This window comes from Vicugna pacos, chromosome 19 (assembly GCF_048564905.1).
Source record: "Vicugna pacos chromosome 19, VicPac4, whole genome shotgun sequence".
Classification (NCBI taxonomy): Eukaryota; Metazoa; Chordata; class Mammalia; order Artiodactyla; family Camelidae; genus Vicugna; species Vicugna pacos.
This window is the reverse complement of record NC_133005.1, coordinates 26,250,062-26,277,985: the sequence shown is the minus strand read 5'-3', so window position 1 is coordinate 26,277,985 and position 27,924 is coordinate 26,250,062. Positions and strand designations below refer to the sequence as shown.

The 27,924-nt window shown below is 42.5% G+C and overlaps 1 protein-coding gene across 4 annotated transcripts; it reads left to right on the top strand.

The window, feature by feature from the left end:
- The first annotated feature begins 186 nt into the window (after positions 1-186).
- Positions 187-27,153, top strand: EDEM2 (ER degradation enhancing alpha-mannosidase like protein 2). 4 transcript variants are annotated; one of them, XM_072944099.1, is made up of 12 exons: positions 189-371; positions 603-713; positions 2,521-2,560; positions 5,633-5,772; positions 9,048-9,091; positions 9,911-10,036; positions 12,586-12,797; positions 14,976-15,117; positions 16,388-16,512; positions 21,240-21,384; positions 24,363-24,484; positions 26,583-27,153. In XM_072944099.1, the coding sequence occupies exons 1-12, from the start codon at positions 265-267 to the stop codon at positions 27,078-27,080; spliced, it is 1,812 nt and encodes a 603-aa protein (XP_072800200.1). In that variant the 5' UTR covers positions 189-264; the 3' UTR covers positions 27,081-27,153. The 4 variants fall into 4 exon arrangements, with proteins under 4 accessions (XP_006202680.1, XP_072800200.1, XP_072800201.1 ...); XM_072944100.1 differs by lacking the exon at positions 189-371 and adding an exon at positions 380-508; XM_006202618.3 differs by lacking the exon at positions 9,048-9,091 and having other exon boundaries at positions 187-371; positions 5,633-5,738.
- The last annotated feature ends 771 nt before the right edge of the window (positions 27,154-27,924 follow it).

The following is a 27,924-nucleotide window of genomic DNA, read 5'->3' as shown; positions in this document are numbered from 1 at the left end:
GACATTAATTAATACTAGTATCTGTAATACCACTGTCTTTAAGACACGTTGATCTCAGCTTCACCGACTATATACCCCACATGCTCCTAGTTTGGGTTCCGCCGTCCATTGCACACTGGGGCTTGTAGTCCGGAAGTGAGTGGTTGATTCATCAGCGCGCATGCGCCATGGCGCGAATTCCCGGAAGAACCAGCAGAGGTTCCCAGGATGAGCTGGGGGTTGTGGCTGCTGCGGCGGCGGCTGCGCTGACAGTACACGAACTCTATGCCTTTCCGGCTGCTCGTCCCGTTTGGCCTCCTGTGCGTGCTGCTGCCCCCGCACCATGGTGCACCGGGCCCCGATGGCACCGCGCCCGACCCCGCCCACTACAGGTGAAGGGGGCCAGGCTCCCAACTTCCCGTAGTTGGGGAATGGGAAGCGCAGACCCGGTCCCTTCCCTTTCCTTCCATCCCAGGACCCCCATCCTGACCTGTTTGGACCCCGCCACTGGGCTCCCGGCAGAAATCAGGTGCTGATTGCCATTTTCCGCCTAATTTTTTTTTCTTTTCTCCTGTCTCGTTTCGTTTGGTGGTCCCTGCCTTATTTCTCGTACTCCGCCCCAGGGAGCGAGTTAAAGCCATGTTCTACCACGCCTACGACAGCTACCTGGAGAATGCCTTTCCCTACGACGAACTGCGACCTCTCACCTGTGACGGGCACGATACCTGGGGCAGGTAGTGCAAGGGGAGGAACAAGGGGGTGGCCTTGATCTGGCCGTCCGGTCCTAGGCGGGCGGGTCTGCTGGGGTTGATGGCTTCATGGTCTCCTTACCGTTTCCGGAAAAGCTCATAGCCAGGGTGAGATCGCGTTCTTTCCAATTCAGGCTAGCAACACCAGGATCCACCCAGCCTCCTGGAAAGTTGGATCCCATCGTGGAAAAAGCCTGGGGTAGCCTGGTGGGCTGGACCTCTGGGCTTCCGCCGTAACAGTAACAAGCATCAGCTGTTGGGATCTGGGCAAATCCTTGGAGTCTAGGATATGTGGAAGGGCTTCAAGAAGTCAGAAGACCCAACCCCTTCATGTTATAAGTGGGCAAACAGGCCCAGGAGGGGATGTAACTCTCCCAAACAGGAAACTTCAGAGCCTTTGTTAGTGTAACTGAAACACACTTCCCCCTCACATCCCTGACTGCTTCTTGAGATCTCAGCTCAAAATGTCACCTCAGCATCAGTTCCCCTAACTATCCAACCCCAACAGGTCACTCTCACAAATGACCTGTTTTATTCCTGGCACTTCTCACTCTCTGATACTATCATTTCACTTGTCTGTTAGTTTGTCTTTCTTACTTCCACTAGAATAAAAATATGTGAGAGATAGGATGCTCTGTCTTATTCCTTGCTGAGTGAGGGAGGAATCTGCATTTAGCTGAAGATGACATTGATTAAACACTGTGCTAACCATTTTACTCGTGTCATCTCATTTAATTAGCACCCCCAGGAGTTAAGTGCTGTTATTTCTGTTTTACAAATGAATATGTTAAGGACTAGAGAAGTAAACTAGACAAAATTTGTGCTGGCTTTTGGTTTTTTAGTTGAAAAAAGTAATACAAGCAAATGGCAAATTCAAGCAGTGAATGTCATATAATAAAAAAAATAAATATCTCTCATGCCCTAGAACTCCAACTCCTGTTAACTTTCTTGTATATCCTTCCAGAAATACTTTTGGTTTATATGATCATATAGGTATGTATATGTGTGTGTTTTTAAGTTAACTTCTTAAAGGTGTAACTTACATAAAATGCACCCATTTAAAGTGTATAGTAACCACTGTCACAGTCAAGGTAGAGAACATTTCTGTAACCCTAAAAAGTTCCCTTGTGGCTCTTTATAGTTAATTCCTCCGCCACCACTGAGCCAAAAAACTACTAATCTGCTTTCTGTCTATGTCTCTTTTTGAAGATACCATTAGAAACATATGACACAGCCTCTTCTGTACCTTGTCATTTTCATTTAATTGTGTAATTTAAGTATCTTCACATTAGCACACAGAACTCTTGATAACAACCTTTTTGACAACCTCATTGTTTTGCACTGTTTGAATGTATTACAGTTTAGTTAATCACTCTTCAACTGGAGTACATTTGGGTTATTTCTGGCTTTTTGCTGTTCTAAATACAATATTGCCATGAGCGTTCTCAAGCATACAGTTCTGCACACTGTGAGATAAATTCCTACATGTGGAAATTCCTGTGCTCTGAGGTACAATCTTATAGTGCCTCCCTATGGCAGAGGAGAATGCCAGAGAAGGTAGGTGATATATTCAACTACAGTCAGCCACAGCAGCCCACCTCCCAGGTGCCTTAAATGGGTCAGAGTTTCCCAGCAATTTTCACTGGCTTCTCTGTTGTGACTGCCAGTAGGACTGGCAGAGATATTGCTGTGCCTTTCTTGTTAGTTTTTGGAGTGTCTGATCTGGGGCAGCCTTAGTTTTTGATGTTTGATTTTCTTACTAAGCAGCTGGGATTTTTTTGTCCTTTCACAGTTTTTCCTTGACTCTAATTGATGCTCTGGACACCTTGCTGGTAAGTGTCTCGTCTATTCCTTTTTTCTCCAACATTGCATAACCAACATCCTTCCTCTTTTGGCAGCTTGACTGTGGGTGAAAAATGAGTTCTTCACCTAGCCCTATTATTTTTCATCTTATGATTCTAGAACCATCGGGTTCTGGATGCCCAGCTAGAGGAAAATGATGAATTCCAACTTATTCAGATTCATTTATGCAGCAAATGTTTCTAGAGGACCTGTTATAAACACAGAACTGTGATGAGCCTGTATAACTCTGTGGGGGATACAGAAGCTTTGATACCGTCTTTGTTTTCAGAGTCTTACATTCTAATGGTCACATTCAGTAATAAAAATGCTGACAGTAACCAGTTAGTGTGTTACATGTAGGGCTTGTGCTAAGCACTTTACATGTGTTATCTTGTTTATTGCTTCCAACAACCCCATGAGATAAGTACCTTATCTCTTTTTGCAGCTGAGAAATCTGATGCTATAGAAAAGGGGAATGGTTTGGCTGGGGTGCACAGTTATTAAACGGCAGGGCTAGGACTTGAACCCAGTTCTGTATGATTCCAAGCTTTAACCATCATCCTTAAAAAGACCACAAGAAAGATTTTCATACCTTTCCCCCTATTTCACTATTTCTGGTTCTCTGTCACCCCTACTCATTTTTATAGTATTTACATGATAGTTTTGTGATCACTCTATAGATATAATTTAGCTGCTTTTTTTTAGGCTTAATTTGTATGTTATCTATCCATCAAATATTTATTTATTGTTGAGGGCCAACTGTGTACCAAGCACAGGGCTAAGCTCTGGAGTTATAATGGTGAGTTTAAGCAGACATGGTCCCTGCTTTCCTGGAGTTTATGATTTAAGTGAGGGCAACAAAGAATGACCCTAAAGAATATATAATTACAGATTGAGGTGAGTGCCGTGTCAGAAAGGAACATGGTTCTGTGAACCGACCTAGAGTGAGGAGGTCAGGAAAGACTTTCCTAAAGTAGTGAAATGATACTTAAGTTGGGATCTGAAGGAGAAGTGAGTGTTGACTTAGGAAGCAGCGGTGGAAAAAGTGGCCAGGCAGAGGGAACAGCCTGTGTGTGCAAAGTCCTTGTGGCAGGAGAGAGTGTGGCAAGTGCAGTGAGTTAAAGGAAGGCCAGTTTGGCTGGAATGTGGAGAAGGAAAAGGAAGAAGCAAAGTGGAGCTGGAGGGATAGAGAGGGATCAGATGATGCAAGTCTTTGTTCACTATGTGAAGGATTTGGATCATTAATTTGAGGGCAATGGAAGGCCACTGGGATTACTCAAGTAGAGGTCAGGAAATGATGAGATTTCTGTTTTGAGAAGATCTCTGGCTGCAATGTGGAGAAAGATTCATATAATCATTCAGCAAACATTTTGTGAGTAATTGCTTCATGGACTGCACTCAGCACTCTGGGGGAATGCCGGAGTGAGTGAGGCTCCTGCATGCAGAGATTCTTGACATGTGGTAAGAAATAGATGCCCTAAGAGTTGTGGGGATAAACTTACTGGAGTCTTTGAAAGGAAGAGGAGGTCAATTTCAGCTGGAGGAATCAAAGGCTTCCTAGAGAAGGTGACATTCAGACAATAGGTTGGTTTTGGAAATGGGAAGATACAAGGTGTGATTTCTGGTAGAAGGAACAGCACACCTGAAGGCAGAACATCAGGGAATAACAGGTCCAGTTTTGCTGAATTGAATGAGACTAGGGTAGTTGAACAATGAGAAAGGTGGTCAGAATGATAGATTGGGTCTAAATCAGAGGTCCTTGAATGCTGAGATAGGATTATTTTGGTTGCAAGTGACAGAGACTCAAATCAAACTGATTTAGACAGGAAGAAAATTTACTGAGTCAGATAACTAAAAAGTCTAGATAAAGACTGGCCTGAGTCCTAGCTGGTTCCAGATAAACAGTGTCATTAGGAATCTCTTTTTCTGTCTCTTATTTCTGCCTTCTTTGCTGGCTGTATTCTCAGGCTCTCTGTAAGCTGGCAGGGTAGTCAACAGTAACTCCAGACTTACATTCCACTTACTTAGTAACCTGTGTGTGGAGAGGATTAGTCCTTTTCTATTAATTCCAGGGACTGAGTCTTATTGGTCTGGCTTGGGTCACACATCTATCCCTGAACCCATCACGTGGCCAAGGGATATAGAATGCTGGCTGGTCCAGGTGAAATGCCCATACTTGGAGCTGAAGGGATAGAGTCAGCTTCTTCTCATTCCAAGAGTAACTGTAGAAGAAGGGTGATTCCTCAAGGAAAAGTAAGGGCACTATTGTCAGAATAAAAGGTATTAGGATTGCATTTGGCTCATGGTTTAAACAAAAAGTAATTTTCTCAAGTAAAAGAGAATTGGAAGGTAATCTTTAGCACTGGGTCAGCTGCTCAACTGTGCCATCAGGGACCCAAGCTCTTTGTATCCTTCCATTCTACCATCACTAGTATATTGACTTTCATTCTCATGCTTGTACCTCATGGTCCAAGAGTAAAAGCCATGCCAGCTGTGCCTTGTCCCTTTTTATTAGGGAAACAGAAGCTTTCTGAGAAGTGCCCCCAGTAGACTTCTCAAGGCTCAGAATTTGCTGGTTATACAATCACCTCTAGCAACAAAGAAGGCTGAGAAAACAAGTATCTGGATTTCTAGTCTTGATGGCTGGAAGCTACAAGCTACCTTCTGAGAAGGATTTGTAAATCAGTATTGGTCCAACCAACCTGTAGTATTTTCCACAAGGATGAATGTGACAAGATTAAAAACAACAGATACCCACTGAAAATGTCAAACTAAGATTTCCTTATGTGGTCTACGCTCCTTATATTATTTCCATTTATATAAGTCCATAAGGATTCTTAAATTGGTACCGAAGAATTTCCTTAACCAGTCTCTTGTTATTGAATCTGAATGATTACTAACTCTCAGTGTTTTCTCCTATTATCATTAGTCCTAGAACAGAAACTGCAAATCTTATGTTAAATAAGTGAGAGTCACATGAGATAGGGTCCTAGAGTCTGAATCTGGCATCTTCAATGTCTACAAGCCTGAGAGCCTCACTGTCAGGTTTCTCTTTCCTCCAGATTTTGGGGAATGTCTCAGAATTCCAAAGAGTGGTTGAAGTGCTCCAGGACAACGTGGACTTTGATATTGATGTGAACGCCTCTGTGTTTGAAACCAACATCCGAGGTGAGGACTGCCTTCTACGGCCCTTGGAAGAAAGGAGAATGTGGAATTTTGGCTTCTGTGTAAGCCAAGAGATGGTAAATAGGATCTTAAGGGCCAGCCCTACCAGGGCACTTGGCTCAAACCAGACTGACAGGGCTCTTCTTCCCTCCTGAAAGGTGGAGTGGGAGGTCTTGGGATCGCTCATCTGTTTCAGACATGAAAGTGAGCAGGGGACAGAGAAAAGATTGAAGAGAAATTTGCCAAAATTACTCACGTATTTAACATATATTTGGTATTAGGCATTCAGCCACGAGCAAGAAAGAGGTAATTCTTGCCTTCTTGGAGCTTACTGCTGATAGGACTTTCTGCGCTGATGGTGGAAATGTTTTATATCTGTGTTGTCCAGTACAGTAGCCACTAGCCACATGTGGCTATTGAACATTTGAAATATGTCTCCTGTAACTGAAGAGCTGAATTTTTCATTTCATTTTATTTTAATGAATTTAATTTTAAATAGTGACAAGTGGTTAATGATTACTGTATTACTGTTTTACACAGTGCAAGTCTACAGTGTTAATTTCCAAACCTGGCTGCGCATCGGAACTACTTGGGACCTTTTAAAAAGTTCACATGTCTAGACTCCACTCTAAATCCAATGAATTGGGATCTCTGGGTTGGGTCTAGGACCAGTATTTTAGCAGATCCCCAATGATTCTTACAAAGCTAGCACAACTCTTATTTTCAGTGAGCTTCTAGACCACCAGTGACTTAACAGCTGTTACCTCTGGATGGCAGAGTTACATTTTTTTCTCCTTATTTTGATCATCTTTATTTTGTATGTTATTTGCAATGATTCTATTACTGTTATGTGACAAATAATAATAAAAATAATAAAAAAGACTAGGGAGCAGAGGGACAGCAGTATGAAATCCTGGTTTAGGAATCAGACCAGAGTTTGAGGCCATGCTCATTGCTGTGTCAGAGAACTTCTGAGCCTGATTTCTCGTCTATAAATTAAGGTTGTCTTTATACCTTTGCTTCTAATATGAATATATATCAGCTTTCTTTTGGTTGACATTCGCCCAGAGTGTCTTTTACTTCTCTTTTATTTTCAGTCTTCCTGTATGTTTATGATTAAATGTATCTTTTGTAATTTACATACTATATTTTGTTTATCCATTCTGATAATTCTCTTTTAATTGAAGCATTTAATCCATTTACATTTAGTGAAATTATTGATGTATTTGCATTCATTTCTATGGTACTACTTTGTGCTGTTTGTCTGATCTCCTCTAGGTCCTTTTTCTCTTTTTTATGCCTTCTTTAGATTGACTCCATATTCTCTTATTCCATTTTCCTCTTACTAACTTAGAAATTACACACAGTATCTAGCTGATTAAATAGTTCTCCTAGAAAATTCAACAAGCGTAACGAAGTTTAAAATTAATGAAAAATTATCCTCCTCCTGAATAGTACAAAACCTGGCTCTGAGGATACCCTTACCTGTATGCTATAGCTACATATTTTAATTATTTGTTTTAAGCCATCCATACATTATTGTTGATCTGTATAGTTGAAGTTTTAGATTTACTCATATATTTACCACTTTTTGGACCATCTTTTCTTCTTGTGTCTCAGACCTTATACCTGTGATCCCCTTCCTTCCACCTGAAGTATTTCCTTTAGAATGTCCTTTAGTGCAGGTGTGTTCTTGGCAAACTTTCCTAGCTTTGTTTGTATGAAAATGTCTTTATCTCATTGCTTTTGTTTGGTCTCTGGGGATATTTTTGCAGGGCATATGGCTCCTGGCGGATGATTTTTTTTATATATAAACATTTTTTGTTGAGTTATAGTCATTTTACAATGTTTTGTCAAGTTCCAGTGTAGAGCACAATTTTTCAGTTATACACGAATATATGTACATTCATTGTCACATTCTTTTTCGCTGTGAGCACCACAAGATCCTGTATATATTTCCCTGTGCTACACAGTACAATCTTGTTTATCTATTCTACGTTTTGAAATCCCAGTGCCTTCCCACCTCCCAGTGGATGGTTTTTTGGTCCTAGTATGTTGAAGAAATTTTTCTATTGTTTTCTGGTCTTATTGTCATTGTTGAGAAGTAATCTGTCCAATTGTTATTTCTTTGTAGATAATTTGTTTTTTTTTTCTTTTCACTCTGACTGCCCCCTCTTTTTAAAAACTTTTTAAAGTTTTGGAAACTTTTTGAAGTTTGGAAAATTTCAAAAATACAAAAAACTAGATAAAACAGTATAATGAACTGGGTGTACCCATCACTCAGCTTTAACAGTCACTATTACATGGACTCTGACTGCTTTTTTGCCTGTGGTGGTCTGCATTTTTATCATTTTATATACATAAATGTGGATTTCTCTTTATTATTTTGCTTGGGATTCCTGGATCTAAGATTTGGTATATTCATTAGTTTTAGAAAATTCTGGACTATTTTCTCTTTAAATATTGCCTGTCCCCCATTTTTCCCTCTTCTGTTTTTAGAACTCCAATTAGAAATGTATAATACCTTCTTACTGTATCTTCCAAGTCCCTTCTGTATTTTTTTTAAAGCATTTTGTCTCTCTGTGTTTCATTTTGAATAATTTTTTTGAGCTTGTCTTCAAGCCCACAAATCCTCTCTTCAGGTATATCTTATCTGCTGTTAAATCTATCTATATAATTTTAAATTTAAAAAAATTTAATTATTATATATTTAATTTTTAGAAATTATTATATAATTAATTTTTAGAAATGTATAAATTATTATATATTTAATTTATAAATAGGCTTGATCACTTTTATAATTTCTTGCTACTTACTCATGTATTCCAACCTTTCTTTTATTTCTTTAAACATATTACACGTACTTATTTTGTATTCTGTGTCTGATAATTCCAATATCTGAAGTCTTGTCTTGCTGTTTTTTCTGCTGGCCCTTACCCATAATGCTTTGTTTCTGTATATGTTTCATGATCTATTTATATTTTAATGTACGCTTATTGCCTAGACTTTTTCTGTGGGGTTCTTTGAGGCCTAGGTCGAATGTGAGTTTTTCCAATTACGTATTTTATTTACTACTGCCATGTGGCTGAAGGCTCCTCCCAGGCCCACATATGGCTGGAATAAAAGGCTTCCAGAGAAGAGCCTTGGTCTGAGCGTTAGGAACCTCAGGTTCTAGACCACCTTATGCTAAAGGTCTGAGGTTTTCTAGACTGCTCAGTGTGAATTCAGTCTGCTAAACTTAGTGAGTAACAGTTTGTAGTTACTAATTCTTAGGGAAGATTTTTTTTTTCTTTTCTTTTCTTTGCTTGGCAGCAAGATTCGAGGCATGCAGTTTTCCTTACAGAACACTAAGGGAGGTATGTAGGGTTTTTTTTTTAACTTTTTTTTTATTGAGTTACAGTCATTTTACAATGTTGTGTCAAATTCCAGTGTAGAGCACAATTTTTCATTAATTCAACCTTACACAGAGTATGTACTTCTTCTAGATCCCAGTTTTATGGAGGGATCTTTTATCAGACTCCACACTTTGGGTAGGTCCTGCCTTTGTCTCTTATTCCTCGTTGATCAGGAGGAGGGGAAAACTGAAGCTCAAGGTCACCAATTTTTTTCAGGAGGAGGACCATTTGAGATATCTGTTTGGCCATATTCCCAGCTATATAACCTTTGTGTCTTTTTATAAGTCCTAAATATTACATAATATATTGAAATAGATAAATGAATAAAATGAAAGTAGTAAGTATCCTCCTCTCCCTTCCTTGGTCTTGGGGGGGCTTGGAGGACAGTGACCAAGTATATACAATGAGTATGGGCTTTGGGACCAAGTGTAGTGGAGTCAGACAGACCTGGCTCTACCACCTACTAGATGAATGATCCAGAGCAAGTCAGTCAACCTCTCTGAACCTCAGCATCTTCGTCTGAAGAGGGCATGATAGTACCTAGTGCCTGGTGTACTGTAGGGACTAAAAAAAAGATAGCCATTGTTTTTGTGACCCACCAAGAAAAAAAAAACAACTTTGTAAACTTAGCACTGTACCAATTTGGGGTGTTAAGGACTATTCTTTCTCTAGGTGGCTCTAGCCCCTTCCCAGTGAGCCACCGAACAAAGCATTTAGGTTTAATTTGCACAAGGGGAAGGTCTTTGGGACTCTGACGCTTGGCTTTTGTACCATCTGTAGTGGTAGGAGGACTTCTGTCTGCTCACCTGCTATCAAAGAAGGCTGGAGTGGAAGTGGAGGCCGGATGGCCCTGCTCTGGACCTCTCCTGAGGATGGCTGAGGAGGCAGCCCGAAAACTCCTCCCAGGTAAGACCCACACCAAGATGGGGCAGAGATGAAGTCCAGTAGGTCCTGCTTCTCTTGCTGGAGACAAGAGTGACATTGCTGAATTATTTATTTCCTGGTGTTTCTCACCTGAAACTTGGTATTTCTACCTCTAGGCATCCAATGTGGAGAAGAATCCTGGGCATTTTGAGGGCTGAACTAGGATGGATGAGCTGACCTCATTACTGTTTGGAGGGAGGGCTGAAGGCCAGCCTGGCGTGTGGAAGGCTCTTGCCCTTATTTCAGTGAGTGCTTTTGCCTCCTCCCAGGTCCACATATGGCTGGAATAAAAGGCTTCCAGAGAAGAGCCTTGGTCTAGCGTTGGGAACCTCAGGTTCTAGACTCAGCTCTGCCAGCCAATATTTTGACCAAGCCACCCTTCCTCCCCCCAGTCAGTTTCCCTGTCTATCAAGTGGGTGTTGTAATTCCTGCCTCCCTTTGGGGAGGCATAAAATGAGATTAGAAAGAAAAACATTCTTGGAGAATCTCAAACACAGTTGAAATGAGAGCGACTTGTTTTGTAGCTCAGCCGTGTCCAGGGCTGCAGACCAAGCCTCAGTGTTTGTCCAGTGGGACAGTGGCTGGGCTCGGCTGCATCAGTTGGACACTGTGTTCTCGTCAGGGTGTGGTGGAGGCTCTGAGAGCCATTCACACCCAAACACGTCACCTTGTGCTTTCCACCAGCCACTTGTCCATCTCCCTTCTCCCTTTCACGCAGTACTTGCCTCTCATCCTTGGGGAAGAGCCGAGGAGACTGGAGCAAGCTGGGTTCTGATCTCTCTCATGGCCTGCATGTCTCCCTACAAACATCATGTCCGGTGTGACTCGTCCGTAAAGGAAACTCAGCCTAGTCACTCCCTTCGTTTTTTTTTGGTCATTAAAATTTTTTTTTGTATTGAGAATAGAGATATTGAAAAATGCATGTTGGAGCCGGCAGCAATGTATCTACCATCCAGGCTGAGAAACAGGATTGGTCACTCTCTGTCTTTTTAACCCTGCCTGACTTCCCTGAACAATTCCTTTGAACCCTCCTTGGTCATGACTTGAATTCTCCTTGCTTGCCACTTACGTCTGCCGGATAGCAGGTTTCTCCTCTTACAGTAAACCTGCTGGACCTTGTGGTTCTTGGAAGTTTTGACAACCTTGTTCACAGTTTGGTGACACATTGGTTGCTCTGGGGTTGTCTGACCTTTCAGCTCGAGAGGAAATCTCTGCCTCTGGCAAGTTCCTTGCCTTGAACTGGGAGGCATTAGGGTGGGGTGGGCAGGGCCCTGGGCCTATGGGGGGAGGGGTGGGAGGGGAAAAGGAGTGGGCACATGGCAGTCATTCCCCTTCCAGCTCCATTTGGCTCTCTCTGTGTGACCTTTGAGTCACCTCTTTATAAGCATGACTTTTCCTACCTGTAAACTGAGGATTGGACTTTATCAGCAGTCCAGTGTTTTATATCCTTTTTTTCCCCTTTAATACCACGACCCCTAAAATTCTTTCTTTAGAGCAGAGATCTTAAACTGGCTCCTCTGTTTATGGTCTGCAGATATGTTTCATTTGGTCGGAATGGTGTTTTAAAAAGATATGAATGGGGCAGGGAGGCAGTGGGTATAGCTCAGTGGTAGAGCGTATGCTTAGCATGCATGAGGTCCTGGGTTCAATCTCCAGTACGTTCATTAAAAATAAAAGTAAATAAATAAAAGGACACTGAACAAATGTTTCAAAAATTCTTTTTTTTAACATTTTTTATTGATTTATAATCATTTTACAATGTTGTGTCAAATTCCAGTGTTCAGCACAATTTTTCAGTCATTCATGGACATATATACACTCATTGTCACATTTTTTTCTCTGTGAGTTATCATAACATTTTGTGTATATTTCCCTGTGCTATACAGTGTAATCTTGTTTATCTATTCTACAATTTTGAAATCCCAGTCTATCCCTTCCCACCCTCCACCCCCCTGGTAACCACAAGCCTGTATTCTCTGTCTGTGAGTCTATTTCTGTCCTGTATTTACGCTTTGTTTTTGTTTGTTTGTTTTTGTTTTTGTTTTTTGGATTCCACATATGAGCGATCTCATATGGAATTTTTCTTTCTCTTTCTGGCTTACTTCACTTAGAATGAAAAAATGATCAGCTTCTTCATTGTCACACCAGCCCGCACTACTGCCTGTGGCTTATGGCCCATCTGCTTTACACAAAGTTGTCCTCTGAAGGCGTTGTATTAAATAAGTAAAGTAGAGCTGCTCTAGCTGAAGTGAGCATGTGTAGAGAGTGATAACATAGAGTGTAGCCCACTGCCTCCCTCCTCACCACAGGCAAGAGCCTAAGGCACGTGGAGCAGTTTTTGGCGGCATCTGGATTAGGTGGCCACTAAAAGCCCTCCAGTTGTGACATTTATCCTTCTCTGGCTCAGTCTCTAGCAGATCACTCAGAAGATAGAGAGGGAAGCGCTGGCCAAGGCTGCAGCCTTTGGGCCTCTGTCCAGCCATCCCTACCTCCCTGCTCCTGTCTGGGTTCTTAATTCTTCGATTGTTCAGCCTTCCAGACCCCCACTGGCATGCCGTATGGAACGGTGAACCTGCTTCATGGCGTGAACCCAGGAGAGACTCCTGTCACCTGTACGGCAGGAATCGGGACCTTTATTGTGGAATTTGCCACCCTGAGCAGCCTCACTGGTGACCCTGTGTTTGAAGAAGTGGCCAGGGTGGCTCTGATGCGCCTCTGGGAGAGCCGGTCAGATATCGGGCTGGTGAGTCTGCTGCCATCCTTCCTGTCTGGCCAAGTGGACCACCTTGGCCCCTGCATTTGAGGCCTGGGGATCTGAGCAATAAGTTGGAATCCAGCCAAAGGAAACTAAGGATGACCTCAGGAGTGGTCCAAGACTTAGGCTCATGACACCGAAAGTAGACCAAGCCTCTAATTCATGCTTTGGCACAGAGTGGGGGAGAGCTTGAGTGCACTTCCTCTGGCAGGAAAGGGAGCTGTGTTAAGCTTTGACTCCTTGAGCTTCTCTGAGTTCTAGGAAGTGGGTCATCTGCTTCATGCCCCTGACTCACTCGCTGACCTTAGATTGTCAGCCTGTCTGGCCCTCATTTTTACTGTTTTTTGTTTATAAAACTGTATTTCTTAAAACCAATTCTGAGTAACACTGAATGGTTGTTCTATGGAAAAATGATTCCTGGTCAATATTGGGCCACACTGTATCTAGAATCCCTTTTCTGGAGAGTCCAAATGAACATAAGCAGGTTAAAGGTTATGAAATCCTATGATAACTACGTCTACTTAACTTTGCTTACCTCAACATTTCAAGAACTTATCTGACCCCAGAGCTTCCCTTTTTTCTCCAAACCTGTTAACCCATGGAAATTTAACACACTTTGGGCCAGGTGATCTCTAAGGTGGGTTTCAGCTCCTCAACTGGATAATCCAGTGAAACTAACAGTAACTGAGCCAAAGCTGTCCAGGAAATAGCACTAGATTTAGTCAGAACTGGATTTGAGCCCTGGCTTCACTACATTGAAACTGTATCACCCTGGGCAAGTCACTCAACCTTTCTGATCCACAGTTACTTCAGCAGGCACGCTGACGTATTAAGACCTCCTTGCTGAGTCATTACGACAGATAAAGACAGCATTGTCTGAAAGTGATTCAAGTGGAGGCGTATTTATGCAAAGTCTGGTTCTATGTGAGCTTGAATATTCCTTAAGAAGATGCCATTCTGAAGACCTGTAGTCACTCCCTCAGTAAGTCCAACACAGGCAGTGTTTTTCCAAGCACTGGAACCTCAGTGGACTTCATGGCTGCCCTGCTCACATCTTCTCAGCCCTAACCATTTTTTGTGCACACTGGCCTGCCAACTGCCATCAACCCCATGTCTCTTTGCTTACTGGCCTTTTCTGGTGCCTGGATCCTGCTCTGCCCGCTCTTGGCTGGAAGTGCCAGGACTTAATGCTACCCCAGAGCAGTTCTCAGTGACTGATACTGATGGGAGTTTGGTGGCTAATCACCCCAATTCCCGCCCCTCGGATGGGACAATGCAGAGACGTGTGCATTACACTGACTCCTAGAGCTGCCCAGCGGGATGGAGCTGCAGTTCCCATGATGGTAACTTGCCTGTTGGCATCCGCTTTGTGGGCTGCCTCCCCGCCCTGCCTCACTTTCACCCCCCTCTACCACAGGGACTCACCTTACAAATCAGCTACTTCCTGTCTTCCTTGCTGAGGGTCTGCCCCTGGGGGGACCCAAACCAACACAGAACAATTAGCTGTTTCTTTGATCGAGTGAGTACCGGGTGAAGTTATCAGCTTCCACTGGGGTCTAAGTTGTATAGGAAACATATCCCCTCTTTTAGATCCTTAAAATTTGTTTTCAAATGGTTTTACGTGGTTCATAAGTCAGGGGATACAGAAAAGCACCCAGTGCCATCTGTGAGGCCCTGTCCCCCAGCTTCCCAGTCCCTCTCCTTACAAGCAACCCATCTATCAGTTTCTTAGGTGTCCTTCCAGCGTTGATTTATGGAAATATATAAAGTATGTCTTGTGTCTTTATATACTGGGGTCACATGCTGGGGGCTGAGAAGTCTGAGACATTGTGAAAACAGCAAGTTCTCATCTCCCAGTTCACACTCACTCTAGACAGGTCATAAACACTCCAAGTCATTGCTCTTTTTCCATTTTTTGACCAGTGTGTATAATTAAGTCCTCTTAAATGTGCAGGAGGTGCTTCTCCGCTGTACAGATATGTAGGCGAGCTGGCCAAGATCCAGACTTGCCCCCCAGCCCTGTATGCTCATAGCCTGCATATCTCCCAAGAAGCACTGGGATTCCTGCCTTGCATCTCATGAGGCAGTCAGGGGTGTGGGGAGATCAGGGCAGTCAGGGTTGTTTGGTCTTGGGCTCTCCTTTGGGACCACATGTCTCTCTCCCAGGTTGGCAACCACATCGATGTGCTCACTGGCAAGTGGGTGGCCCAGGACGCGGGCATCGGGGCTGGCGTGGACTCCTACTTTGAGTATCTGGTGAAAGGAGCGATCCTGCTTCAGGATAAGAAGCTCATGGCCATGTTCCTAGGTAAAAAGGGCAGGGCAAGGGGGCTCTCCCCATGGTTTTTCCTGTTAACATGTAGTTTATTTCTAAACTGTCAGTGGCTCCCAAGCACCTACAGAATCAGTTCTGAATACCTGAGTCTGCATTCAGAGCCTCCATGGACTTACATTGCCCACGGGATGTCACTGCACCTCCTCATGCTTTTGTGCAAGAGCCAACAGAACTGTGCTGCCTTCTCAGTGCGCAGCCCTGGATTTTTTATTTCCTGGCCATTGCATGTGGTGTTTCCTTTGCCTAGAACACCTTTGTTCCTAATTTTCTGTGTCCAAATTCTGCTCGCCCTTCAAGGTTCAGCTTAAATATCACTTTGCTCAAGAAATAGCTTGATCCTTCCTCAGAATTGAGGGCCATCAACATCTTTCTTGCGGTCAGCTGTCATCACAGTGACAGTTCTACCAGCTGAGTGCTGCATCCGGCCTTATTAATCTTTGCGTTTCCCACAGTGCTTCGCACGAGGTAGCTAGTAGATTCATGCCTATTGAATAAAAACATGTTACCCTCCAGGCCCTTAGACACTAGTGATAATGATATTAAGAAGTTGTTGGGCACCTAATAGTTATAGCTACCATTCATTTATTCAGCAAATATGTATTGAATACCACTGAGGTGTCAAGGGCTGTGCCAAGCACTGAACATGGACTGTTTCATTAATTCCTACAACACTATTTGAGATTGTCTTATTTATTTGCATGTGTATTTGGTACTTCGTTCATTCAGATATTTATTGTGCATGTTTATTACATACGATCTTCATGTTAGGGATTCTGCAGTGAACAAAATAAAGTCCTAGCTCTCATGGATTTACAGTCGAGGGGGAGCTTTAAATTCAAGTTCCCACTAGAGTGGCAGCTCCCTGAGGGCCAGACTTTGTCTTGTTTGCCACCCCTTAGATGCCTGGCACCTAATAGGTGCTTGGTGAATATTGTTGAGAGAATAAATGACTGAACAATCCCATGAGGTATATAACATTAGTCTCCCCACTTTATAGTTAATAAGATAGGCTTAAGAGGGAAAAACTTGTCCAAAGTCACAGCTAGCAAGTGGTAAAAGCTGGAGCTGGAATTTGAGCCTGGAAGTCTGACACCAGAACCTGTGCTCCTTCCTCTATGCCTCCTTGCATCCTAGTCTACCTCAAGGCTAGATCATCAAAAGTTTAAGTCTATGCTGCTGTTGTCAAAGCTTACCTTTCATCTTCCTAATCACTGATGTGTCCATTATCTTATCTCCACTGCAGAGTATAACAAAGCCATTCGGAATTATACCCGCTTTGATGACTGGTACCTGTGGGTGCAGATGTACAAGGGGACTGTGTCCATGCCGGTCTTCCAGTCTCTGGAGGCCTACTGGCCTGGTCTTCAGGTAGGAGTGGTCAGAGAGGGTGGCTGGCAAAGCAAGCTCATTCTGATGTACAAGTCAAATAAGATACTGTGGTTGTTTGAGTACTTTTATTGGAGGGGTGATTTGGGGATGGAAGAGAGGCTTAGAGTGAATTAGGCAGATTTAAGTTTCTGCCTAACAGAATTTTCCAAGGGGAGCTTTAAGGTGTCAGAAACTGAGCTTCCAGTTTGCTATGAAATGTTGTACTGCTTAAAATAAAGCAGACAGTGTCTTTCCAGGCTGGGCAGTAATAGCCATTGGCAACACCCATTTTTCCGCTGGACATCTCTGTCACACATCCTCATTCTTGAGAAATGGCGTGAAAGCAGCTGGGGCTGCCTGCCTGCCAATCGTCATGTTTTTCTATTACACAGTCTGAGAGAGTTGCAGCTGGAAGGGATCTTGGAGCCCATCTCATCTGCCCCCTAAGTGTAGCAAAATATTTTTATAAAATAGTTTTTTTTTTCATCTTAAGAGATAGTACTAACATGTAGATGGTGGTAAATATTTAAAGCACACAAAGGAATATAGTGGTAGATAAGTCTCAAGTCCCCACCCTGAGATACTCTTCCCGATCCAGCCCTTAGTACTAGTTTTTGTGTATCTTTCCAGAAATCCATATACATAAAAATATATATATATATATTTCTATCTCCCTTTTTTTCTTTACATAAATAGGAGCATTTTTATTCTTTTTTTAAATTGAAGCGCAGTCAATTACAATGTGCCAATTTCTGGTGTACAGCACAATGTCCCAGTTATGCTCTTTTTTACTGATTATATCTTGGAGCTCATTCTTTATTGATACACATAGATCAATTTTACTTTTTTAAAGAGTTGCATTTATTCCAGGGAATAGACATACTGCCATTTATTTAACTAGTTCCCCATTGTATACTTTTAGCCAACCCTCTCATTTTACAGATGGGGAAACAGGCTCAGAGGGAAGTTGTTGATAATATTAAATATTGGTCCAACCCTTCCAAGATCTTCAAATTTTATTGCTTCAGTGTCCCCTAAAACAATTTTGAAAAATTATAGAGTCCCTTGCAGGTTTTTAATCTTATGAGTTTTAATAGTTGCATACCATTCCTTTTTCTCCTCCAACTCATATTTCTGTTCTACTACTCCAACGAGATTTTATCCTAATTATTATATTTTATGCTGAAAGCATTTTATTGACCACTCTATCGTATGCTTCTGTGACAAAATTTGTCCATACATAGAAATTTAAAATATTTTAAAGTTTCCTGTGATCATAGGCTCTGAGTATTAAATTTGTTTTCTTCTGGATTTATTTATCATTAGTTAGTATGTAAAGATTAAACCAACATTTACAGCTTATAATTTTTGATAATTATAAACCTGAAAGCAATTTTATTGGAAGTGCATTCCTTAATAAGATTTTGGGGGCTTTTTTTATTTTTAAGTAGCTCATGTATTTGTGCATGAATAATGCATATTGCTAAAACGGGGCACAGTTAAGCATCAGTTTTATTCCTGCTTTTAATTTCTTTAGTTGTAAGTGCTGAGGAATCTATGCACAGAAATAAGTAGATGGAGATGGCAGGAATTTGATTATTGCAGTATCATTTAGTTCTTTGAAATCATTGAGTTAACAGATTGAACCATGTAAAATTGCCAGCATCCAACCATTTTTGACCTGCAAAGGTGGCAATATTATATGATCAGTCTTTATATGATTAAAAAAATCACAATGACCTGTCACCAAAAATTATTTTTAATGATCTCTCTGCTGACAACTTGACCAGTTCCTCTTTCAATTTCTTGAAAGCAAAGACTTGAAAGCCATCTGATTTGTAGAAGGATTTGTTACCCAGTGGTTAGAACCATTCATTTTTCTCAACACCCAAACTAATACTTTAAATTTAACCTAGATTAGTGGTCAAGGAAGTTTTTATATCCCAAGATTATGTTCCACAGTAAGGTTGGAGGTTGTTAGTGGGTACACCTTGCTTTTGTAAAAACATTAGAAGGACACTTGTGGAAGGGACAGTGAGAATGGATAGCCTGCCTTTGTGTTACAAGCATCTTTTCAGGCAGATCCATTTTAGGAAAGTTGAGGATCTGGAAATCTATCTCCTTAAAACTATTTGTGACTAAATCCCTCTTGGAAAACCTGATTGTACAACCCAGCCATAGAACTGATCACACCCTCACACCCTGCGACTTTACATAATTTCATTTCTGTGAGTGTTCCCAGGGAAATGATTCAAGAAGGAAAGATATAGCCTGTGTACAGATATTCCTAGCAGCAAAGTTCATGACAAAGAAAAACTAGAAATGGTCCAAATACCCAATAATGGAAGAAAAAATGGATGATTTTATTTTTTTCCTCTTTTTATTTATGGTGGTAAAATACACATAATATACAATTTACCATCTTAGCCGTTTTAAGTGTACAGTTCAACGGCATTTAGTATGTTCAGACTGTCGTGCATCCAGCACCACCATCCACCCCTATAACCCTTTTCATCTGGTAAAACTGAAATTCAGTACTTTCTAAACTCCCCATTCTCTCTCCCCAGCCCCTGACAACCACGATTATATTGTCTATCTTTATGATTTTGATTACTCTAGGTAGTTCTATAAGTGGACTCATACAGCTTCTGTCTTCTGATGACTGGCTTATTTTATTTAGCGTAATGTCCTCAAGGTTCATGCTTATAGCATGTATCAGAATTTCCTTCTTTTTAAGGCTGAATAATATTCCTTTGTATGTATGTATCACCCTGTGCCATCTTGATTTGCACAGCATTTGTGTGCTGTGTGTGGGACTTTTCCTGGCTTGGGAAGGGGTCCTGGGGTATTTCTCTGTGAGGTTATAATAATGCTATCTCTTCAGTGCCTAGCAGGCTGTCTGGCACATAAAGGTGATAAATTAAATATTTATGGAAGAGTGATTTCTGTGCCAGGCATTTTACACAGAATCATCACAACACACCGAGGTAAGCGTTGTTTCATAGACGAAGAAAAGAGGCTTATAGATGTTAAATTTGTTCATTTACTCAACAAACATTTGAGTGCCTGCCGTATTCCAGGCCCTGCCCTCATGAAGTTTATAGAGAGTGAGACACAAAGAAAAACTTAGGCAAATTCATAAAATAATAAGTTGCAATGAAGGAAACAAATGAGAGGCTAAAAGAGAGACTATTGGATGGGGACCTGCTTTAGACAAGAAGACCTCTCAGGTGGTGATGCTCAAATTGAAATGTGAAGAATGGGGTGAGGATGATGTTCCAGGCAAAGGAAATATGATGTGTGAAGGTCCTGCAACAGGAAAGAGTAGGGTGTTTATCAGACAGAAAAACAGAATGGCCACAGTCTAGGGAAGGGAATGATTGGTCACTGGAAGGTCTGCAGTGATCAGATTGCACAGGGCCTTGAGGGCCGTGGTGAGGTGTCTTGACTTTACTCTGAGCCCATGGAAAGCCACTGAAGTCTGTAGTATGTAGGAAGGCAGTTACTCTGGCCATCTTGGGAAGAGTGGGCTAGAGAAGACAAGTGGTGGGACCAGTGAGGGGGCCTTTGAGGTCATCCCAGTGCAAGATGTTAGTGTACAAGTGGTGGCTCTGGAGATAAAGAGAGAAGAGTCCTGAGGCTGCACAGAGGGAATTGATAGGAGTTGCTGATGGAATGGATGTAGGGATGGGGGAAGAGGGAGGAGTCAGGGATGGCCACCAGGTATCTGGTCGGAGTAAATCATTGGAAGATGGTGCCATTTCCCGCCAAGGGAAAGAGATGAGAGTAGGGAGGCAACTTTGTGGGAGAATCAGGGAACTAAGAATTTTGTTTGGGAAATGTTAAGTTTGTTCTGTCCCTGAGACATCCAGTGGAGATGTCAAGGAAGACAGCTGTTTCCCTGTGAGTTTATATTAATAGTTACTTAGGAACAACTAGTAAAATTACAAATGCATATATCCTCTGACTCAGCAATCCTAATTCTGGAAATTCATCTTACAGATACGCCTGACATATGTTTGAGGTGACGTATGTGCAGGGTTATTTATTGCAGCATTGATTGTTATAGCAAATAGCAAAAGATTGGACACAAGCCAACTAGCTATCAATAGGGAACTAATTAAATTATGGTCCAAGCAATAGAATACTGTGCAACTATATGAGTAGGAGGAGGGAGTACTTTATGTGCTTACATGGAAAAAAATCAAGATACATTGTTAAATGAGTAAAGGAAACTACAGAACAGTGTATTTGATAAGTTATATTTAATGTGAGAGAAATAACATATACTCATACATCTTTGCTTATGTTTACAAACTAATACAAAATGGTTATCCACTGGGGTTAGGATGGGAGTGAGACTTATACAGTCAGCCTTTTTCCTTTCTTAGAATTTTGAACCAGATGGCTGACTTACCTATTTAAAAACTTTAGTAGCCAGCATTGACCAAGCACGTACTGGTGGGCAGGGGCTATGTATACAACCTCTGTCCCTCAAAACAATGTAAAATGTATGTTGTATTTTGCATGTTATAGATGAAGCTCAAAGAAGTTAAGTATCTGGTCTGAGGCTGCACAGTGAGTAAACGGCCAGCTCAGGGATTGATCGTAGGTCTTTTTGGCTCCAAAGCCTTTGCTTCCTCTTTTCGCTGAGGGTGTATGTAGGGTTTTGTATGTGGGTTTTCTCCCTGGTGGCTGTTTGCCTGACAGCCACTTCTCTTTTCCAGAGCCTCATTGGGGACATTGACAATGCCATGAGGACTTTCCTCAACTACTACACTGTATGGAAGCAGTTTGGGGGGCTCCCAGAATTCTACAACATTCCTCAGGGATATACAGTGGAGAAGCGGGAAGGCTACCCACTTCGGCCAGGTAAGCAGCATCTCTGACCCAACACCAGCCCACAGGCTCTGATTCTTCAAACCCCAAACCCTCATGTTTCTATGAGGCTCTGTGTCTATCAGGTGCCCACACATCCTTTTTTTCCCATCTCCTTCTTCCAGTGGCTCTGGGTGGTTTTCCTGCTGGGAATTATTTATCCCCATATTTTCAGAGAAACAAACTGAAGCATAGTAGGTTGAAATGCCAGCTGTTAAGTGTAGGAGCTGGGACTGGAACCCAGTACTCCTAACTACATCATATGTTCTTTCACACTTGAATGAATGAGTGAGCTGGAAAAAGCCAAGTTGACTCCTTTTGAGTTCCTGCCATCAGGATTTCAGACGTGCAGGCAAACTTCGTAAATCACTGGGTCAGGTTAGATAAATTATGCATCTGTGGAATGAATGTTGGAACTTTGGAGTGGACTTCAGGAATGAATCATCCATTCTTGTCCACCTCCCCATTTGCAGGTCAGAAGTCAAGATTTCGAGAAGGAAGGGACTACACACTAGATAAATCTCCCAAGTTCCTTTCCAGCTCTGATTTTCTGATTCACTGAAGGAAAATTAAACACTGTGAGGAGGGGAAGGGAAAGGGGGATGGAGGAAGGAAGCTTATTCAGCACATGGTCACCCCTACCCCTAAATAGGTTAGGTTATTATTGTCTTAGACTCTTCCCACCTGAATGCCTTTTAGCTGTGGGATGGGCCTTCTAGTGGTTTCTGCCCATTCTGCCCTCCTCTACCCGACTTCCTTCCTTCTCTAAGTAATTGTTGTGGGAGTCTTGGAGGAGGAACAGAAGAGGAAGTAACAACTGGAAAGAGCAAGTCACTTTTGACTCCTTAGAGGCTGCCGTTTTTGGTATTTCTTTTTTTTTTTTTTTTTTTGAGGTGGGTAGGTAATTAAGTTTTTATTTATTTATTTTTTAACAGAGGTACTGGGAATTGAACCCAGGACCTTGTGTATGCTAAGCATGTGCTCTACCACTTGAGCTATACCCTCCCCTGCTTTTTTTTTTTTTTTGAAAAAGAGAAAATGCTCAGAAGATACTGTATCCTGTGTTACAAATAGATGAAATGAAGACAAGGTTTGGGACTAAATGTAAGAAAGACTTAGGCTTGTGCATTCTCAGGGGTAGAGGGAACCTGAGAGGTCCTCTAATCGAAGTCCCCCTGTAATAGCCCTGCCAACTGGTTATCTAATCTTTGTTCAGTTACTGCCAGTGATGGAGGCTCACTGCTTACAGAGGCAACCTGTTCTGTTTGCAGGATAGGCTGGCAGGAAGGCATCAGTGGAAAGTAAGCACCACAGCCAGGAATCCAGTAATGCCTTAGGCCAGTCACCCTTCCTACCCCAAAATAATAGTGACTGGGAGATAACGGTCCTGTTCTATAGTTAGACCGGCCAGTGCCTAATGCTCTGGTACCTGCATCTGATCAGCAGTATTGGAACACAGAACCTAGCCTAAAAGCCTCTGAGGGCCTTTACTTCCCCCTAAGTCCAAATCTAAACCTTGGGTTGTCTCTCTCTTCAAGAGAGTTGGCCAGATATACAGGAAATTAAAGCAATTCCTAGCACATGTAGGCCCAAGTGTAAGGAAGAGAAAACAAGAAACAAGACGCTTGGCCCTGGGTGCACTGAGCCTGCCAGCTGTGAGAAGCATAAGGAGAGACTTCCCACGAGGGCTCCACCTTTTCTGTCTTTGGACATGCACAGTGTGTTCATCTCATAAATGTGCCCCAAATCCGTGTCTTTGAATATGAGCAGTTAGATTAGCTAGTGTCTAGAGGCCTGTGGGGTAAAGTAGGGGAGAAGTAGGAGAAAACTGGGGACATAGGCAGAGATTTTTTTTCTCCAAAAATAAGAAATCGAAATCGGAGAAGAGTGCTGATCAAGACCCAAGAGGAAACAGGAAGTAGAACATGAGGAGGAGAGGTTGGTATAGGCAGGGGAAAGTAGATCTTTCCTCCCTGAGAAAAGACAGATGAAGAAGGAGAAAAGTCTATGGAGTTACAGCTTCTGCCCATGAGGCCTACTCTAGAAGTCAAATCTTTCTTTTCCATAACAGCCCTCTAGGTATCTGAAAGCAGCAAACACATTTTGCTGGGTTTTCTTTTCTCTGGAATAAATATTCTCATCTGGACCAACTCCTGTTGACCAATATTCTTGCAATGGGGCCCAGGTCTGAAGGTCACATTCCGGTTCTTCTGGGCACAATGAACTGATGGCTGCATCTTTGCTAGATTGAAAGTTGACTCTTTTTAAAAAATTATTTTATTTTATTTTCCCTTAACAGAGGCACTGAGGATTGAACTCAGGACCTCCTGCATGCCAAGTACATGCTCTACCACTGAGCTATAACCCCCGACCTGAAGGTTGACTCTTGAATGTCTTAACCTTCATCTTGTTGTCTATCCCATCTTGGGAAGGGCCTTATAATGACAGGCTCATACTCTTTCAAGTTTTAGGATTAGGTTAGACTGTAAGTGACAGAGAAAAAGTACTGGCTTAATTAAAATAGAAATTTACTTCTCTCTGATTTTCAGGTTTTATATGGTTCTGTTTGGTGTCAGGGACCTCAATCCCACACCTGCTTGCTGGGAATAGTTGTTAGTCTAGGCAGCCATGTGCTTGGATAAAATTAGCTACTCTATTACTAAGGAAGAAGGAGGGAACAGATATTAGGAGATAGGCAGCAGCCTCTGCCATCTCCCCTATCCCAGAGCCTGGATGTCTGTATCTCCCTTGGGATGGGAATCCATGGTCCATTTTAATGCTGGTCTCCACTAAGCTTCAGACTTCGGGTATAGTGGCTCTGAAAACTCAGCACTGAGTGAGTTGTCCTGTGTTCCTCCTAGTTGGGGCCTTGTGGGCAAGGTATGGGGGGAAGAGTTTCTTACTGCTCCATTTGGGCCCCAAGACTTTCCTGCTCAGCCACTAGTAAGGAAGGTCTGTTTTGAACTTTGCAGAACTTATTGAGAGTGCAATGTACCTCTACCGTGCCACGGGGGATCCCACCCTCTTAGAACTCGGAAGAGATGCTGTGGAATCCATTGAAAAAATCAGCAAGGTGGAGTGTGGATTTGCTACAGTAAGTATTTCCATGGGCCCCAAAGTTGGGAAATGTCTCCCCCTGCTGCTGAAGAGCCTCTGGTATATTAGCACCAGAAGAGACCTTAGAGAGGTCAGCAGTGCCTTCATTTTGTAGATGGGGAGGCTGAAGAACAGAAGGTTGGAGCCTTGCTGAAGGTCACATCACTGGTAGAGGTGGAGCTAGGATTAGTTCCCGGGGACTTGACTCCATGCCCTTGGCATTCTCCCTGCTGCAGAGATCCTTTAGCTGTCTGGATAGGCTACTTTGTGAAATGTTCTATGAAAAGGTCTATAAAATGGATTCTAGAAGGGAAGTACGGTGTCCCACAGCCTTAAATGCAAACCAGGGGATCCTTAATGAAACAGCCCTCCTGGTCTCACAGATATTTACTGAGTGTCTTTCACGGGCCAGATGCTGAGGGTTATAGCAATGAAGAAAGACCAAGCCCCTGAGCTGACATTTTAGTAGGAAAAACAGTGAATGTGTATCTGGGAGACAGAAAGAAGGCCAGTGTGACTGGAAGGGCGTGAGCAAGGAGGAAAGTGGAGAAAATATAGTCCCAGAGGTAGGCAGGGGCTAGATCACGTTGGGCTTTGTATGAGCTGTGGGGAAGAGCTTGGATTTTGTTCTGCCTGGAATGAGAAACCTTGTTAGGATTTACAGCAGAGTAGTAGCATACTCTGATTTGTATTTTGGAAAGATCACTCTTGCTGCTCTGTGGAGAATGGATTGAAAGGGTCAAGGGTGAGAGCCATGTCACACCCTTGGAGGACCCAAGCAGGCAAGATATAAATATTAAACAGTGGTTGCGGACATGTAAAAACCAGATGTGTAAGAGAATAGTCTGGAAGAAAATTCACCTTCAGTGGTTTTTTTAGGGTATGGAATCAAAAATAAACAAAAAGCCTTTCTTTGTCAAAAATTTATAACGTGATCATATCCTTTAAGTAAAACAGATACATATTTTTAAACAAAAGACTTATATATGTAGGGGAAAAGTGAAGCAATGATATGTTTTAGTTTCTAATATGTTGTATTTTGTGAAGAGCCAAAGTGGATGAGCCCACTGGGGCCTTAGGAACTCTTGACTTATTTCCATGAAAATGAAGCCCTTTGGAGCCCTTCCAAAGTGGATCATGGGAACAGGCATCTGAGTCCTTGGCCTTTGGCAAACAGGGCAAGAGAATCGTAATTCTTGGTACATCAAGTCCATACTTGAGTTACTTTTTTGTGTAAAATAGATGTCTACTGAGACTTAGTTTTGTTTAAGAAAATGTATCACTAGTTCTGAGAATCTGATATAAATGTTTGCAGCAAGTATGTTTACTCATCCCTGACTGTAAGCTCAGTATGACTTTTTCTTCATAAAGATTCCTAATTGGTTGCTTATAAGAGCAAAAACTTGGTAACCACCTTAATGTCCACGAAGGGAGGAATAGCTAAATAAATGATGCTACATTTTTACGGCATGAAAGGGGATGACTAGATCAATGTTTATAATCACAAAAGGATGGGTTAAATGGGATAGGAGATTGTCACATAGGGAAGCCAGGGAAGACCGTCCTGATGAGGCAGCATTTGAGCGAAGACTTGAAGGAAGCAGAGGAGCTTGCTGGGAGGATGTCTGAAGGAGAGCGCTCTGGGCTGAAAGAACACCAATGCACAGAACCAGGGTGGCAGCGTGTTTGTCCACAGAACAGAAAGGCGGGGTGGAGAGAGTGGGAAGAGATGAGGTCAGGGAGGGAGCAGAGCCACATCACAAAGGACATGGTAGGTCGTGATAAGGGCTTGAATTTTAGTCTTTGGGAAATGGGGTATCAACAGAGGGTTTTCAGTGGAGAAGTGACAGGTAAGACTGACAATATAAATATACATTAGAGTAAGGATGGAAGCAGGAAGCCCAGTTGAAAGTTGTGATAACCCAGGTGAGAGATGATGACGGCTAGGAAAAGGGAAAAGCTCTGAAAAGTTAAGTGATCTTCCCAAAGGCTCCAGGCCACTCAGTGGCAGAGCAGGAATTCCTAACGGACCTCCCCTGACCCTCTCTGCTGCACTCTGAGGCTGTTCTGACTTGCTTCCCTCTCCTACGTGGCAGATCAAAGATCTGCGAGACCACAAGCTTGACAACCGGATGGAGTCCTTCTTCCTGGCCGAGACTGTGAAATACCTCTACCTGCTGTTTGACCCGACCAACTTCATCCACAACAATGGCTCCACCTTCGATGCAGTGATAACCCCCTACGGGGAGTGCATCCTGGGGGCTGGGGGTTATATCTTCAACACAGAAGCCCACCCCATCGACCCTGCTGCCCTGCACTGTTGCCGGAGGCTGAAGGAAGAACAGTGGGAAGTGGAAGATTTGATGAGGGAATTCTACTCTCTCAAACGAAATAGGTCGAGATTTCAGAAAAAAACGATGAGCTCTGGGCCATGGGAACCCCCAGCAGGGCCAGAAACACCCTCCTCACCTGAAAACCATGACCAGGCAAGGGAGAAGTCTGCCAAGCAGAAAATCCCACTTCTCAGCTGCCCTAGTCAACCCTTCACCTCGAAGCTGGCATTACTGGGACAGGTTTTCCTAGATTCCTCATAACCACTGGATGATTTTTTTGTTTGTTTGTTTTTGAAACTAAACTATAAGAATAAATCTGCTTTTGACTATCATAGTCTTCTATTTTACATGTTGGGTTGTTTCATTAGATTTCACTCAAAGAGAGGGTTCATAGCTAAAAACAATTGCGAATCTGATTACTTTTCTCCTACAGTTGGAGAAACAGCTAAACTTAAAGTCAGCTGGCTCCAAAGACCCCAGGGGTTGATACTTGAAGCTCCCTTCCTTTCAAGGTTCCCATTTTCTGGATCTCTGGGGAGGGTGTTCTAAATGTATTTGTTAGTTCCTTTTGTGGGGGGTGAGGGGTGATTTTTCATTTTTTATTTTTTAATTGAAGTATAGTTGACTTATAGTATTATATTAGTTCTGAGTGTACAGCATAGTTGTTAGATATTTTTATACATTACAAAATGATCACCATGATAAGTCTAGTTGCCATCTGTTACCCTACAAAGTTATTACAGTATTATTGACTATATTTCATGTGAGATTTTGTGTGGGTCCTTTAAGAGTGGAGTTTCTGTTCCTGACAGCCCTCTGGCTTTCTTGTACAAAAGCCCTGCTGGCCTTCAAAGCCAGACATTCTGGGGGCTCATCTTCTTGGTACAAAGATCCCTGGGCTGGGGAGCCTGATGTGGAGCTCAGACCCCTCGCTCCTTGGGGAGAACTTTTGCAATTGTGCTTATCCTGTTTGTGGGTCACCTAATGGGGGTGTAGGTCTTGACTACACTGATTCTCTGCACCCTCTGCCCATCTCATTGTGGTTCCTTCTTATGTCTTTAGTTGTGGGAAATCTTTTCTGCTAGTCTTCAGGTCATTCTCATAG